The following is a 14,439-nucleotide window of genomic DNA, read 5'->3' on the forward strand; positions in this document are numbered from 1 at the left end:
TCTTTTCACTACCTGAGGGAGAGCTGAAACAGAGATCACCCAAGGCATGACTGCTGGTTTAACTTTCTGCCACAGTCAGCTAAATCTGAGCTCTATGCCCAGTATTCATGGCTCAGTTCACCTCGGGTCTCTGGCATTGCTTCTTACAATTGCCCTTCTTACATTTAAATTTCAAAACCTGAGAATTCTTCCAGATTTAAGCATAATCACACTATTATACCTCCAAATGAGTATGAGGTTATTTTCAAGATGTAAAAAAAAAAAATCAATTTAAAATACTTGGGTCTGTATTTTCTTGCTCATGTAAGCAGGTACTTTTATTGAAAATCTGTTCTGAGAAGAGTCATGTGTGTATTCAGGCTTGGATTAGACTGAAATGAAATTGTGACAATTTATGGAAAAGTTTTTTGTGAGAAAACATCCTCAGCTATACAGCTTTAGAAACTAGAGAGTTACAGTTGGAGCTCAGAGAGTGGCTATGAATATGGAGAGGCAGGAGTTGGAATAATCTCAAGGGAGGCAACAGCACTAGCCAGGATGAAAGATGAGTTTCAGCAGAAAATTGATCAAGATAACAAAGCAGGGGGAAGATGTCTTGTGACAGCAGCTGGATTTGTAGCATGTAGCCTCAAATAGGAGCATGAAACATAAGTTTGCTTGGAGGAGGAAAAAATCAATCAGGAGATCTCACATAGGATTGTGAGACTATAGAAAGCTCCAAGGCACCCTGGAACACTGCACCATTTACCCTAATCGGGGGGTGAGTCAGCACTCAATTATACTCAGGCAATTTTATATTCAGTTTTTTATGCGTTGACGACAAAGCAATTTAGATAATATGGTCACACAGCAGAATCACTTTCTTTACAAATCTGAGTTCCATTAGCTACAATAAAAAGTATGTCACTCCAAGTGCTCATTTCCCAGCATGGAAGATAATTGTCATGTGGGATCAAGAAGAAATCTCTTCTTCCCATTGCCAAACTCAATGTAATTGTGTGACATGGCTGTTTTATCCCTGTTTCTGAAGATCTTAGTTACAGCTACTCTTGAGACTGCACAGATCCACTGCTGTGTGCAGGGGCCCTCTGAAGTCTTTGCATTAATAATAGCACATGAGATAATGGCTCCTACTGGGTTGTGTGTTCTAGAGAAAACATTCTGTTCTAATCAAGTGGGTCATATATAGGTAGGTACACGAGGGTGCCTCAGTCCACCCATCACAGGGTAAAGAGCTGTGACCTGTAAAACAGGAGAATCTCTGTGAAATTGTTGGCGAGTCCCATGAGCGCTGTGCTGGGGGATTTCAAGGTGTGGTTTTATGCAGCCTTTTGACATCGGTTCAGGAAAGACGTATGCTAACATGACCTTTTGCTTTATCTTTTAGGGCACTTATTGTATTATGTTGGGAATTGCACCTTTAGGAATCAGAAGTTGGAGAGGAAATAAGTGATTTATTATTTGAACTGAGTGATCATTTCAATGCCAGTGACAGACATGAACTGTTCTTTATATGAACCAGATGCACAAACTGTGTAAAATCTGCTATCTATGTCTCAGGAGCAAACACACAGCTTGAATCTTCATTCCCTTCCACTATTCCTGTCTCTGTGACTCAATGGACTTTAATAGGAGCTGAGTAAGGACCAGATCTGTGGCACAGCAAGCTCAAAGAGAAATTTCCATTGACTTTTTTCCCCCATGGATAATGGGGGAAAAAAAGTCAATCCCCAAAAGATTCAGGGCCAAAACTTCAACTGTCATATCCTGACACCTTTCCACTCAACCAGCTCTTCATGTCTCTACAGGTACTGGGTTCCTGTTCAGCTGAAAAGAAACACCCTTGTTGGTTTTTGTTTGTCTTTTTATAAAATACAGACAGTTTTCATTATTTTCTCCCATGAGGATGATTTTCAGACTGTATTTATCAAGACACAGACATTTGAACTCATTTACTTTGAAGTCACCATCACTCATACTGTCATAGCATGACAGCACAGCAGGTTAACTCAGCACTTCTCAAATCAGACTTCAGACCCAGGATCAACACTTCAAACTAGTGCCTTTCCTAAAGGTGAGATTCTGCCTGCCACCTGGTAGTCACTAATTAAACTCTCCAAGTCCTGAACTCAGAATAAAACACTGTTACTGATAGAAATAGCATGCAGAAAGGCATAAGAAACCCAGACAACAGCCACATGCTCCAGAGAAAAGGGATTGCCTGAAAGCTTAAAATATGGATGGCTTCTTACTGAGCTGCACTATTTTTGGTTGCTTTAAATTCTTAGGCAAGAACCAAGGGAGATCTTCTGGGGATGTTAAAATTATATTTTGTTCTGGATTTTACTGCAAAAAGTTGAGGCACCTTCCAATCTCGATAATAAATTGACAGTGCATGGAAACATCCTTCCTGCCCTTCTCATTCAAGGTGCATCTACATCACTTTGTTGAAAAACTAGAAAACAGTGAAAGCTTCACTGATCCTTCCTAAGTAAACAAAAAGCAGTGCTAGGAGACCCAAAGGGTGCAGATTTGGTTTAGAGGACATTGTGGTTAGTCAGGAAAGGTGGTATTGGCTGGATCTTTGCCTAAATAAAGTTGAGTTTCCATTTATTTCAAAAAGAGACCCCTGGTAGTTCTCAGATGATATTTTTTTTTACCCTAGCTGATGATAATCAGAACATTAAAAAAAGTAGCAGAATTTTTGTGTTTATTGGACTGTTTTGATAAACAGTCACTCCTCTATTGCTGTTTCTTTCAGTTTAAATGCCCTGAATGAAAGCTATTTATTTGTACTGATGTTTTTTCCCATTTACTATCTATTTTTTTCACATTCAGTATCTCTCTTGAATAAGACTGAAAGGTTTTCCTGGAATTCCCTTTTCAGGAAAACAAATATTTACTTTCCTTCCTGGAAAATGCTAAGTACACAAAATTCTTAAGTAAATTCCTAGTGAGACGTTTTCAAGCTACCTTCATCTATTCAGAGTCTGAAAGGGCAAAAGACTGGCCCTTCAGTGTTTATTTTTGATCCCTGTGAAAGTACTGACAGTTTTAAAAGCAGCTTTCTGTCCCTTTAAAAGTGTTTATGAATAATTGTTTGGAATGAGCATAGTAAAGCACTTGAAGCTGATTAACTTGAAGTTCCATGGCTATCAGCTAGGACAGTCCCCACCTCATAATTTTATCTATTAACAGATACTGCACAACTGAGTGACATTAAACTGGCAGGTTCCCAGCACAAAGGGGAATTCGAGTAAAAATTATATTGGATTTTAATAAAACTTTCTTCAAAGGTCAACCTCTTTAATGTATGAAATCAATCTTCCTTCCTCCTTCTTCAGCCCATTCACTCACAACTATAGGAAATTCTGATGCTCATAAAATATTTCCTATTCCCTCTCCCTCTTATTACAGTTTCTCTCTACTTGTGACCATTACTTTTCACAGCAGTTTTAGATTATTTACTCCTCATTTCACTCTTTTTACTGGCCTTCTCAGAATCTGTACCCCATTCTGAAAATGTTGCTTATTAGGCTCCTCTTCAAGAACAGATCCTACCTTATACCATCTTCAGGCAAAACAAACAACCCACATTTTTACTTGAAGTTTCATCCTTGAAGCTGGAAAAAAAAAAGCTTTGGTGCAAAATATTTATTTCTCCTGGTTTTATTTCTCCTTCTTACCCAACACCTGCTTTCTGTGTCTTGCTCTGGACTCTATCAACTTATTCTAGGTGAGCTATAATATTGGTAGCATTCCACTTAGGAGAGGGTGATGTCCTTGTGAGGTCTAATCTCCTGCAGATCAGTTCCTGCTACTGATGTTGGCCCAGAAAATAAATAAATATATACATATTCACAGGATTAGAGACAAGCTTGGGGCTCTCCTAGAAGGTGACCTGGCTGTTTTGCCTGAATTCTGCTCCTGCTTATTTTTTTACTTCATTGGAACAACATCACTTAAAAGGTGATTTTGTGGTTTCCCACCTCAAAAAACCTTTGTGGTCAGAGAGCTTTTGGTACTGGGCAACACCTGATAGGTCCAGACCCCCTTTCTAATCAGTATTTATGGAAAAATCACTGCTGGTAAAGTGAAATGTAGGAGAATCTACATCCCATTTCAAACACGGTGCTGATATCTGCTGGAGAGCAGCCAGGCCTGGTTGCTCACACTGATAGATGGTGGGGAAAAGGAACACATGTTAAAATCAGCAAATGGCAAAAACTGGGCTAGAGAGAGATGAATACAATGGGGAAAGCTTTCCAATTTTTCAAGATCAGAGCCCAGGCTCCCATGCTAAAGGGGGAATTTTGATCTCAAATAGGAAAATGTTAAAAAGGAGACTGCACACGATTTGGGAAGGTATGATACAAAGCTTCTTGTCCACCATCAGGACAAATCTTACATATTCTGTACAGCAACATACATTTAGCAGAGAAGAGGATTCTACAAAACGGATGGGTGGTGGAAATGCTGAGCCTGTCTTCCTGCAGCTTTCAAATTCTTGTCCTTGCTGACATAATTAGCAAAATTTTTCTTGGTTATATATAATTGCTTTAAACAACTTTTAAGATTAACAAACTGTATTTTGGATGTGTTGATCAATAAACACATGCTAATTTAGATTTTAAAGAGAGCTAGTTATTATTTCAGGAATCAAATTTAGATTTCTTTAGCAGAAAAGGTCTCTTTGTCAAGTCTGTGCAGTCTCTGCAAGGTTTTGAAGTAATGTAGTTGTTTTACAATGCAGAGATCTTAGATTTGGAGATTATTCTGCAGAGATCCAGACTAAGGAAATTGTAGTTCAGTTGCTGATGAGGCTGTCTGCTGGCCAGCATTGCAGGATCTGGCTATGAACAGGGCATTAGATCAAACCCTTCTTATTTAATGTAGATTAAGAAAGTCTTCTTACTTCTAATCTCACTCCTGCCTCCTGCCTTGTTCTGAAATACTTGTGTGGATTTGCTCTGCTGGGGAGAAGACTTGTCAAGGTCTGTCAGGAGAGATGAGAATATATAGTTTTTCTTTTCTTTTAACATTAATCTTCCAGCTGAGTAGAATTGGCAACATGAGTAAAATTTTGCTGCTGGAGTTATTTTGTATTGATTGCATTTTTAAAGATTTTTCGATCAGGGAGGCAGACATTTTGTTATTGCTCTGTATTAATCAAAAGGATTGAAAAACACTGCAGGCCCTATTCTGACCCTTGTGGATCAAAAAGCCAGTCAAGGTTTTAGGAATAAAAACAATCCCGGATAAAACTCTGGGTTTAGGTGTTAATAATTTAAAACTACTGCAGTTTGGCCACCTACCTCTGGCATGCCGTGTGTGGACCACGCTGTGATCACTGCAGTTGAAAAGCTATTTTTTCAGACAAAAAGGATAAATTGAAACTTCCACTGGAACACTAGAAGTGGGGTTGATCCTCAAATAGGTTATTCCTGGGCCAATGATCCATCATTAACATTTAGAATCATAGAATGGTTTGGGGTGGAACGGACCTAAAAATTGGTCTAGGTGCATTTAACAGTGGATTTTTCTACAGCATGGACTGCATGAGAAGCTTCCTTTCCATAAGCCCCAGAAAAGCACATCCTGATTTGTACAGCTTTAAAGGATCCCATGGCTGCCTTGATTACCAACATCTTAGCTCTGTACATTTAATTCAGTCCCAAACGCTTCTCATGGAGCACTAAAACCACTTAAAAGAAAGTCTCTGCTCCTAAAACCTGGCTTTTTTTAGCAGCTCAGCGGCAGTTACAAAGCTCGTAAAGCTCATTATGAAATCTCACCTGAAAACACCGACCTGCAGCACGGTGCAGGTTTTCCCACTCCAAAGGGAAATGCGCTGCTGGACCCAGAACAGCAGGGCCAGAGCTGAACCGCCACCAGCGCCTGGTGTCCCCTGCCAGTGTGTGCTTGTGGCTCCGCCGAGACTCCCGAGCTCTAAGCCAAAAACCAAACCAAAACAACCCCCTCTATTTGTCTTTTCACCTTCTGTGTTTAGGGAGCTGTTTCACTTTGTCTGCTTTTGATCAGAACAAATACCCAGGACTCTCTCTCAGACTTCCCAGCAGTCTCTCCCGATTGCCAGTGACTGTAATGATAAAATCTTCACATTTTATTTTCCATTTGGGGTGCAGAGAGACAAGTGACCCACTTTTCACTGAAAGCGTGTTCAACCTTCTAGATTTCAAAATGGGTGAGAAACACACGGGGAAATTGTAAATATTTTGAGTCTTAATCAAGATTTTCAAGTTGTTTGCAATACTGCAATCCCAGTAGCATCAACATTGATACATCTGAATAAAACCTGTATTGTACAATTAATTAAGCCTTCCATCAGAAATGTTAAGCTGTGGAAAATCCTAAATATCACCCTCTTCTTTCCCTTAATATTTCAGCTTTTGGATTGCTGCCTGCCATTCTCATATATACCCTTAGCTACAAAGGGTTAAAAGTCCTGGCATTTCTTCAGACTGGCATTTCCAAATTTCTCCTGGGGCCCATGCAGCACTTATGCCAAAATATTTTATTACTATACAAACAGAGCAAGAGGCAGAGAAGGAGAAAAAAAAAGAAAAAAAGAAAAAAAAAAAAGCCCTTTAACCGGGTCCCGCTGGCGGTGTGAGGGAAACCGCCCCAGCACCAACCCTGAACATCCCGAGGGGTGTTTAAGAGCAAACCCGGGAGTTTTTTAAGGAACACTGGGGTGGGTCACATCCGCTCTGCTCCATCTCAAATGCCCCAGAACCCCCGACCTCGCACCGGGCCCCGCCGGCACTGAGGGACACTGAGGGACGCCCATGGCCCTCACACCGGCACTGAGGGACACCCACTGCCCTCATACCCGCACTGAGGGACACTGAGGCCACCCATTGCCCTCACACCCGCACTGACGGACACCCACTGCCCTCACACCCGCACTGAGGGACACTGAGGCCACCCATTGCCCTCACACCCGCACTGACGGACACCCATTGCCCTCACACCGGCACTGAGGGACACCCACTGCCCTCACACCGCCACCCGGCCCCGTTCGGCCACACCCCGCCTGGCTCCGCCCCCCCGCTCCTCCTGGCCAATCAGCGGCGGCCGCTCGGACAGACAGCCAATCGCCGAGCGTTGCTATCTGTGGGGTGTATTTTTAGCCGCCGGGCGCGGCGAAGGGGGGGGGGGTGCCGGCGGTCGTCCCGTGTCCCCTCAGGAAGGAGCCGGCCCGGCTTGCCTCAGAGCCTGAGGGGTGCCAGCTGTGCAGGCGGCCCCGCCAGCCCCGCACCGCCGCTGCCGAGGCCCCCACATCCCGCGGTGGTCATGGGAGATGTAGTTCAGGCTCCCCCCCCTCCCTACTCCGCGGGGTGAGGGGCGCAAGGACAGGGTTTGACGTCGGCAGTGACGCAACGGGGTTGCGAGGCGAGCAGCGCGTTGACGTCAGAGCGGCCCCGCGCGCCGCACCGGGGGGGAGAGGAGGCGGCGGGGCGCCCCGGGCGGGGGGCGGAGCCTCGGCGGTTGGGGGCGGGGCCAGCCTGGCTGCCTTCAGTGGAGGGTGGGGCTTGGGCGGGGCGGCCGCGAGGGACGTGGGCAAAGGGCGGGGCCGTGGGCGGGGCGAGGGAGGGTATAAGTAGGGGCGCGGCGGGCGGTGGAGCAGAAGCTGAGGGCTTGCGGCTGCGGCGGCCGGGCGCGCTGGCGGTGGGGGCGTGAGCAGCACTGCCCTCCCCCCCTTCCCTCCCCCCCTTTTTTTTTCCGACCCTTCCCCCCTCCCCTTTTTTTTTTTTTTTTTTCTTCTCTGTTCTCTTCCCCTCCCATCCTCGCCGAGGGAGCCGGCGCTCGGAGATGGGGATCGGGTGCTGAGCCGCCGCCCCCGCCTTCACACCCCCGCCGGGCCTGTTTGCACTACCCCCGCAGCCCTGGGTGAGTACCGGCCGGGCGGGGGGGTTGAGGCAGCGCCGGGCCGCGGCTCCGGGGCGGGGTGTGCTGAGGCGGTCACGGCCCGGCGGTGCGGGGGGACGCGGTGGGTGCAGGGCTCCCCTCGGGGAAGGGGCTCTGAGGGGCCGCTCCCCCCGGGCCGCCCCAGCCGCGCTCGGGCGGGGAGCAGGCAGCGGTGCCGGCTCGGTGATGGGCGCTGGGCCGCTCCGGCAGCGCCCTGCGGGACCTGCCCGGCTGTGCGCCGGCAGAGCGGCCCTGCAGCCCCGCCTGCCCTCCAGATACCCCCCTTCCCCTTCCTCCTCCGCTTTCTTGCGGGCTCACAAAACGCTCTTCCTCCTCGCGCTGCCGCCGGAGCTCCAGGGCTGTGAGCAGAAATCTAATGAGAGCCGACTGCCTGGTTATGTAACTCCCGCTGCTGGAGGCTCCTGCCAGGGCGCTGCTGCTGGGCCACGTATGGGCTCGGATCCCCCAGAAACGCTGCCCTCCTCCCATAAATACAGAAAAAGAACAGGCTGGAAATTATCGAGCCGGTGTGTTTGATCAGCTGCTTTTGCACCCTGGATCCGTTTCGCATAGAGAAATTTACAGCGTCAGCCTGGTGCGCTCTGAAAGGAACATTCCTTTCTTAAAGGACATGGGGGAAGGGAAACAGCGCAGATGGATTAATAAATCATTTTTAAATGCCCCGTTTAACCACCCAATCAGCTTTTCGGTACTGATTGTGCCCCTTTTGTAAATATCTTCTGTTTGCCCTTGATCTTTTCCTTATCCCCACCCGGTGCTGATCCAGCAAACGTTTAAAGGTCGCCTTATCAGACATGTAGCCTTTCAAACTATTCCCATACCATGTTGGGGAGAACACGAATGGCTTGGAAATAGGGTTCCAGACTTTAAAAGGAGATTATTTGAAGCAAGAAATGAAAAAGCCGTGTAGTCACATTGTTAATGTCAAAATCCTTTAACTTTGATTTCTCTAATCTTTAGCGACAGCTATGCTAAATTTTGTTCTTAGTGATGCAGTGCAGAAAAGCCCACAGTTAATTGAAATTCTCTTTGGGCTTTTAACTTGATGCAAAAACAATCCCCATATTTTGTTTTATTGGATCTTTTTGACAAAGGTGTGTGGTGTGTGTGTGTGTTTATACCCAGGTACTGCAGGATTTGTGTTAGCAGTTTGTGTGCCAATGCCAGATTCTCGTCCTTTCTCTTAACTAGACAGCTAAATTTCTCTTTTGTCCTTTGTGAAGGAGTGACAACCATATCTTACATTAAATATAAAATGGAGTCCTGGAGAAGGAGAAAGGCAATCCAGTTTGAGGCTGTCAAAAGCCCTGTTAGCCCAGGAACTTTTTGAAACCTGAGTTACAGACGGTGCGATACAATAATTGAGTATATAATTGCATCTTGCATCTGAAAACAGAGAATAATTTGTAGAAAGAGAAGAAACTGTGAATTAATTATCAGTCTTGGCCACCCTTCTGACAGAACATACGGGCAGCTATTATGTATGTGCTGACTGCATTTCAGTGTGAGCTCTGGATGTGCACAGCAGACATTTTCTCCTCAGTTTGCATCATTTCACCCGCACATAGTAGAGGGAGATTTGCTTGGACTTAAAATAAATGTTGCATCATTTTAGCTATTTGTAAGAAACTATCTAAAGCAACTGTTAAGATTATTATATTTCTGCAGCCTACAGTTGCAGGCAATATGTTTCTAGATTTCAAAGTGATAAATGACCCTTGGACTAAGACCTTTCAGGCTAAACTAATGGTCTGGTACTAAATTTTGCAGCTGAGTACTATAAATCATCCAAATACAGGTTGATAATTGAACCGTTGACACGCTTGGCAGTTCTGTGATGTCTTCAAAATGATCCTTGCTGCTTTGTGAATAACTAAACACCCAGCTCACGTGATTTGGAAGTGCCTCATGCTGCATATGTAAACACAGGCCCATCCTCTCCAGTGTTGTTTGTAAGTCACGCTGAGTGGAACTGACATCCTCACCTTCTGCAGGCAGCAACAGAAATAGTTTAATGCACATTTTTTTCACGTAATAAGTAACCTATTTTCTGCAGAAAGTGGAGCCAAAAGAATAGGCCTCAGAGCTTGATCTTACGCTGTTCTTATTTGATGTGTTTGCTTTTCTCTTTTCTTAAAGGAACAAGAGCACTCAAGGTGAAGGATAATAATCAACTTGAATCAGCATTTTCAATGAAATTTTGTTTCCCTGTGGCATCTTGAACACTTTCTTCTTCGGGTTTTGAAACAGACTTATAACTCTGTGGCACAGCAGCTATGCAGCTTGAAATCCAAGTAGCACTCAATTTTATTATTTCATATTTGTACAATAAGCTTCCCAGACGACGTGTCAACATTTTTGGTGAAGAGCTTGAAAGACTTCTGAAAAAGAAGTATGAAGGGCACTGGTATCCAGAAAAGCCATACAAAGGATCAGGGTTTAGATGTATTCATATAGGGGAGAAAGTGGACCCAGTCATAGAGCAAGCATCCAAAGAGAGTGGTTTGGACATTGATGATGTTCGCGGCAACTTGCCTCAGGATCTTAGTGTTTGGATTGACCCGTTTGAGGTTTCATACCAAATCGGTGAAAAGGGACCAGTGAAAGTGCTTTATGTGGATGATAATGAAAATGGATGTGAGTTGGATAAGGAAATCAAGAACAGCTTTAACCCTGAGGCCCAGGTGTTCATGCCTATTAGTGACCCAGCATCTTCAGTGTCCAGCTCTCCTTCTCCTCCCTTTGGTCACTCAGCTGCTGTGAGCCCGACCTTCATGCCCCGCTCTACTCAGCCTTTAACCTTCACCACTGCCACATTTGCTGCCACCAAGTTTGGCTCAACCAAAATGAAGAACAGCGGCCGTGGCAACAAGGTCGCCCGCACCTCTCCCACAAACCTGGGCTTGAATGTCAATGACCTGCTGAAGCAGAAATCCCTCTCCTCCTCCATGCACTCTCTCTATGGGCTCGGCCTAGGCAGTCAGCAACAGCAACAGCAGAAGACTTCTGCTCTCTCTCCTAATGCAAAGGAGTTCATTTTCCCCAACGTGCAGGGTCAAGGTAGTACCAGTAGCATCTTTCCTGGTGACAGCCCCCTTAACCTCAGTCCTCTCCAGTACAGTAATGCCTTTGATATGTTTGCAGCCTATGGAGGTCTAAATGAGAAGTCTTTTGTGGATGGCTTGAATTTTAGTTTAAACAACATGCAGTATTCTAACCAGCAATTCCAGCCAGTTATGGCTAACTGAAAAGAAACTGAAAGCGAAATCCAAGTAAATACTATTGTACAAGTTGAAGTGCACGTACCCAAGGGTGTATCTTTTTTCCCACCTCTTGAGATTTTTTTTAAGGCTTGTAGTATGAATACATTCAGGCTTGGTTAGATAAATACAACATGCATCATTTTTTCATTTGCCAACCAAGCACAAAATTATTTTATACTGACTGTACATTACAAAAATATACTCTCAAAAATATGGCCTCTTACAGTATTTAAGATATAGCAAGGAAGTGGCTAATTTTTTCATGTGTATATATATGTGTGCTCAGACATATATGTATATGTATTAAAAAATTGGCACTAATAGGTGGGTTTATTGGTCTTTTTCTAATTGTATAATTTAATTTAGTACAAAGTTTGTAAAATATCAGAGTATATATATTGTTTCTACAACATGGTATTGCATTTATATCTTTTTACTACAGTGATCTGTGACAGCTGCAGCAGCTTCATGTTGTATTTTTTTTACTGAAATTGTAAGATATCCATCTTAAAGACATCAATTCTAAAAAAAGTAAAAAAGTTGTGTACAGAATATTCCTTAGTGGTGGAATTAAAATAATATTTGCTTTTTTCAAAAGAAACACAAATTGTATTTTCTGTTAAAAGTTTAAAGATTTTTGCTATATATTATGGAAGAAAATGTAATCGTAAATATTAATTTTGTACCTACATTGTGCAATACTTGAAAAAAGGTATAAAAGTATTTTGAGTCAGTGTCTTACATGTTAAGAGGGACTGAAATAGTTTATATTAAGTTTGTATTAAAATTCTTTAAAATTACTCGGCTGTGTGTGTTCTTTGTGTCCTGCTCCCAGTCTGAGCGCTGCGTTCCTTGTGCTGGCACTGCCGGGGATGCACCAGGGTCTGACTCAGGAGCAAAGGGAAGGAAGGGTGGCTCTGTGGCTGCTCCTCATGAGGGGTTCCTTACCCAATATCCCCCTGACAGAGCACATAACCCCAGCAGGGGCTTGCCTGCAATTATTTGAAAAATCCCACTTGTTTTTCGTAGCTGCAGCTCACTGAAGCCAAAATGGAATTGTATTTTTTTCCTTGATAATGAAGACTGTTAAGCTCTGTGAACATTGAGTTGTGGGGTTGTGGGATGTGTCTAGCAGGGACTCAGGTGATTCAGTAACATTTCCTTTCCATGTCACTGGGATTATTGGAACTATTCTCTCGGGAGGTCCTAGAGCAGCAAATCAGCACTCTGCCTCTGTATTAGGGATTAATAGCTCAGAAACTGAACTGAATAAAAGTGCTGATTTACAGCTTACTAAATCCATTGTAAACTTGCTTTTTATATGCTCTATTAAAAAGAGAAATGTAATGCAACTACACTGTGACATTCTAAGGCATTTATTTTAGCAGATTTTACCAATTTTAACGGAATAGATTCTCAAAATCAAATGGGGAGTGGAGGGGAAAGCGTTCAGAGGCTGACAGAACAGCTCAGTTTTTCCAGGTCAATTTTGAAGCTGAATCCTTTACTCTTTTCCACCTGCTCAGCAAACAGTGTTCCTTGCTAATGGACAATGTCAAGGGGAAGAGAAACTGCATTAATGTGTAAATGTGACAAAGGCCAGTTTGTGTTCCATGGCAGCTCCAGCCATACAGAGACCCAGTGCTGAGTGGGTAGTCCTTGGCTCTTGGCAGTAAGTTGTGAGCAACAGACAGAGCACAGGCTTAAAACGACCTGAACTTCAGCGTTCTGACACTGGAATTTGAGACCAAAGGTCATTCTTGTCCTGTTGGATGCACTTGATGTGACAAGAGGTGCAACTCCATGCACGCCCTGTCTGTGGTGGGAGTGGAGCTGGGTGGCAGCAGCCTGTGCTTCTCACACCAGTGTGGACTCCCTGCTTTGGGAAGAGCTGCCTGGGCAGAGGTGGGAGGCTGACAGTGGTATCCATTTCCAGTGTCATGACAACCAGCTCAAAGGCAATAATGGAGTGAAGGGTTTTTTTCAGCGTTCATCTGTCTCTGTTTAACTGGCTTCCTTTTATTGAGTTTGCCATCTGGTTTATCTTTCCACTCACAGCACAGCTGCGGACAGCGCCGGCCTTAAAAGTGCATCATTTGGTACCTCATATTGAGTGGATGATTTTGCTTTTAAGAGGAATTAGAAAAATGCTGGATCAGTTGCTGGAAAACAGAATGCCAGCTCTGTGTATTATTCCTGTTTTAATGCCTAGACTTTAAGATTTACTACTGTTTTACTATTTACAGCACGATACTAATATCTAAACTGCCCAAGAGGCTGAGCAGCTCTGACAGTGGAGAGTCTTCATGTGTTCTGTAATATTTCTATTCCTGTGATTTAAACTGAGATCATTTGTTTAAAGGTCAGTGAGCTTATCCTTTTCCCAGGCTGATTTTTTTCCTTTCCACTGCAACCAGCTCCGTGTCTGAAGGGCCATGCAAGGAAAAATCTTTTGGAACACACATTTTTGCAGCACCTTTCAATATAAAGATTTGACAAGTGGGGTTTGGTTCTGGTGCTTTGAAAGGAGACAAGTCAAAAAGAGAACTTCAAGTTCTCTCAATGCAAGTGTGGAGATTTTTGTTTTAATGATTTTTAACCTTTAAGCATGAATGATTTTTTAATCTTCTTAGAGGAATGAGAGATGCCTGCTTTGTGTTCAGTCTGCTTCACCCAGATATTTATCTTCTGCTGAGGTTCCGTGCTGAATTTCTGAGACCAAACATTCACGTTGTAACATTCTGTTCTCAGCGAGTGCCAGGTCAGTCGCTGGGGTCATTTGTGCACACCCAGTATTCAGCTGTCAGGTAAATGCACTTGCTTGGATCAAAAGGCCATAAAAACAGGGAAAAGGAAGCATTTGCTCAGGTGTGCAAATTCTTTTGTATTTTTTCACGTGAACATGCAGATTGCTTCCATCGAATTGCCAGTGTGAGTTAAACCTTGGAAGGTGACTTTAATTTACAGTGAAGGAAAGGGTAGAAATATATGTGACCCCCTCAGTGCTGCTTAGTGCCTCCTATCACCTCAACCCAGGTCCCCCCAAGCACAAGGTAAAGGTGCTTTGGTCTGTAAGGCTCCCTTAATTCAGCACAAGTCAATGACTTTTTGAAATTGCAGCATAGGATGCCTGAAGCTGCTCAGAGGCTCCAGTGTGGTTGCACAGAAAGTTCAGGGGACAACTGCAGTCTGTGCTGTGTTCATTCTGTGGGTAGGGAACATA

General features: G+C 44.0%; 1 protein-coding gene and 1 long non-coding RNA gene across 2 annotated transcripts; one reads left to right on the plus strand and one right to left on the minus strand.

Moving 5' to 3' along the window:
* Positions 1 to 290: 290 nt before the first annotated feature.
* LOC135284289 (uncharacterized) lies at positions 291 to 6,878 on the minus strand. Its single transcript, XR_010349725.1, has 2 exons — positions 5,316 to 6,878; positions 291 to 4,996 (listed from the first exon to the last, which is right to left on the minus strand). It is a non-coding gene; the product is annotated as an uncharacterized LOC135284289 (long non-coding RNA).
* Positions 6,879 to 7,664: 786 nt separating this feature from the next.
* On the plus strand, positions 7,665 to 12,016 carry TOB1 (transducer of ERBB2, 1). Its single transcript, XM_064395488.1, has 2 exons — positions 7,665 to 7,914; positions 10,093 to 12,016. Exon 2 carries the CDS (start codon positions 10,230 to 10,232, stop codon positions 11,199 to 11,201), a length of 972 nt encoding a protein of 323 aa, XP_064251558.1. The 5' UTR covers positions 7,665 to 7,914; positions 10,093 to 10,229; the 3' UTR covers positions 11,202 to 12,016.
* Positions 12,017 to 14,439: the final 2,423 nt, after the last annotated feature.

Source organism: Passer domesticus, chromosome 20, assembly GCF_036417665.1.
Source record: "Passer domesticus isolate bPasDom1 chromosome 20, bPasDom1.hap1, whole genome shotgun sequence".
NCBI lineage: Eukaryota > Metazoa > Chordata > Aves > Passeriformes > Passeridae > Passer > Passer domesticus.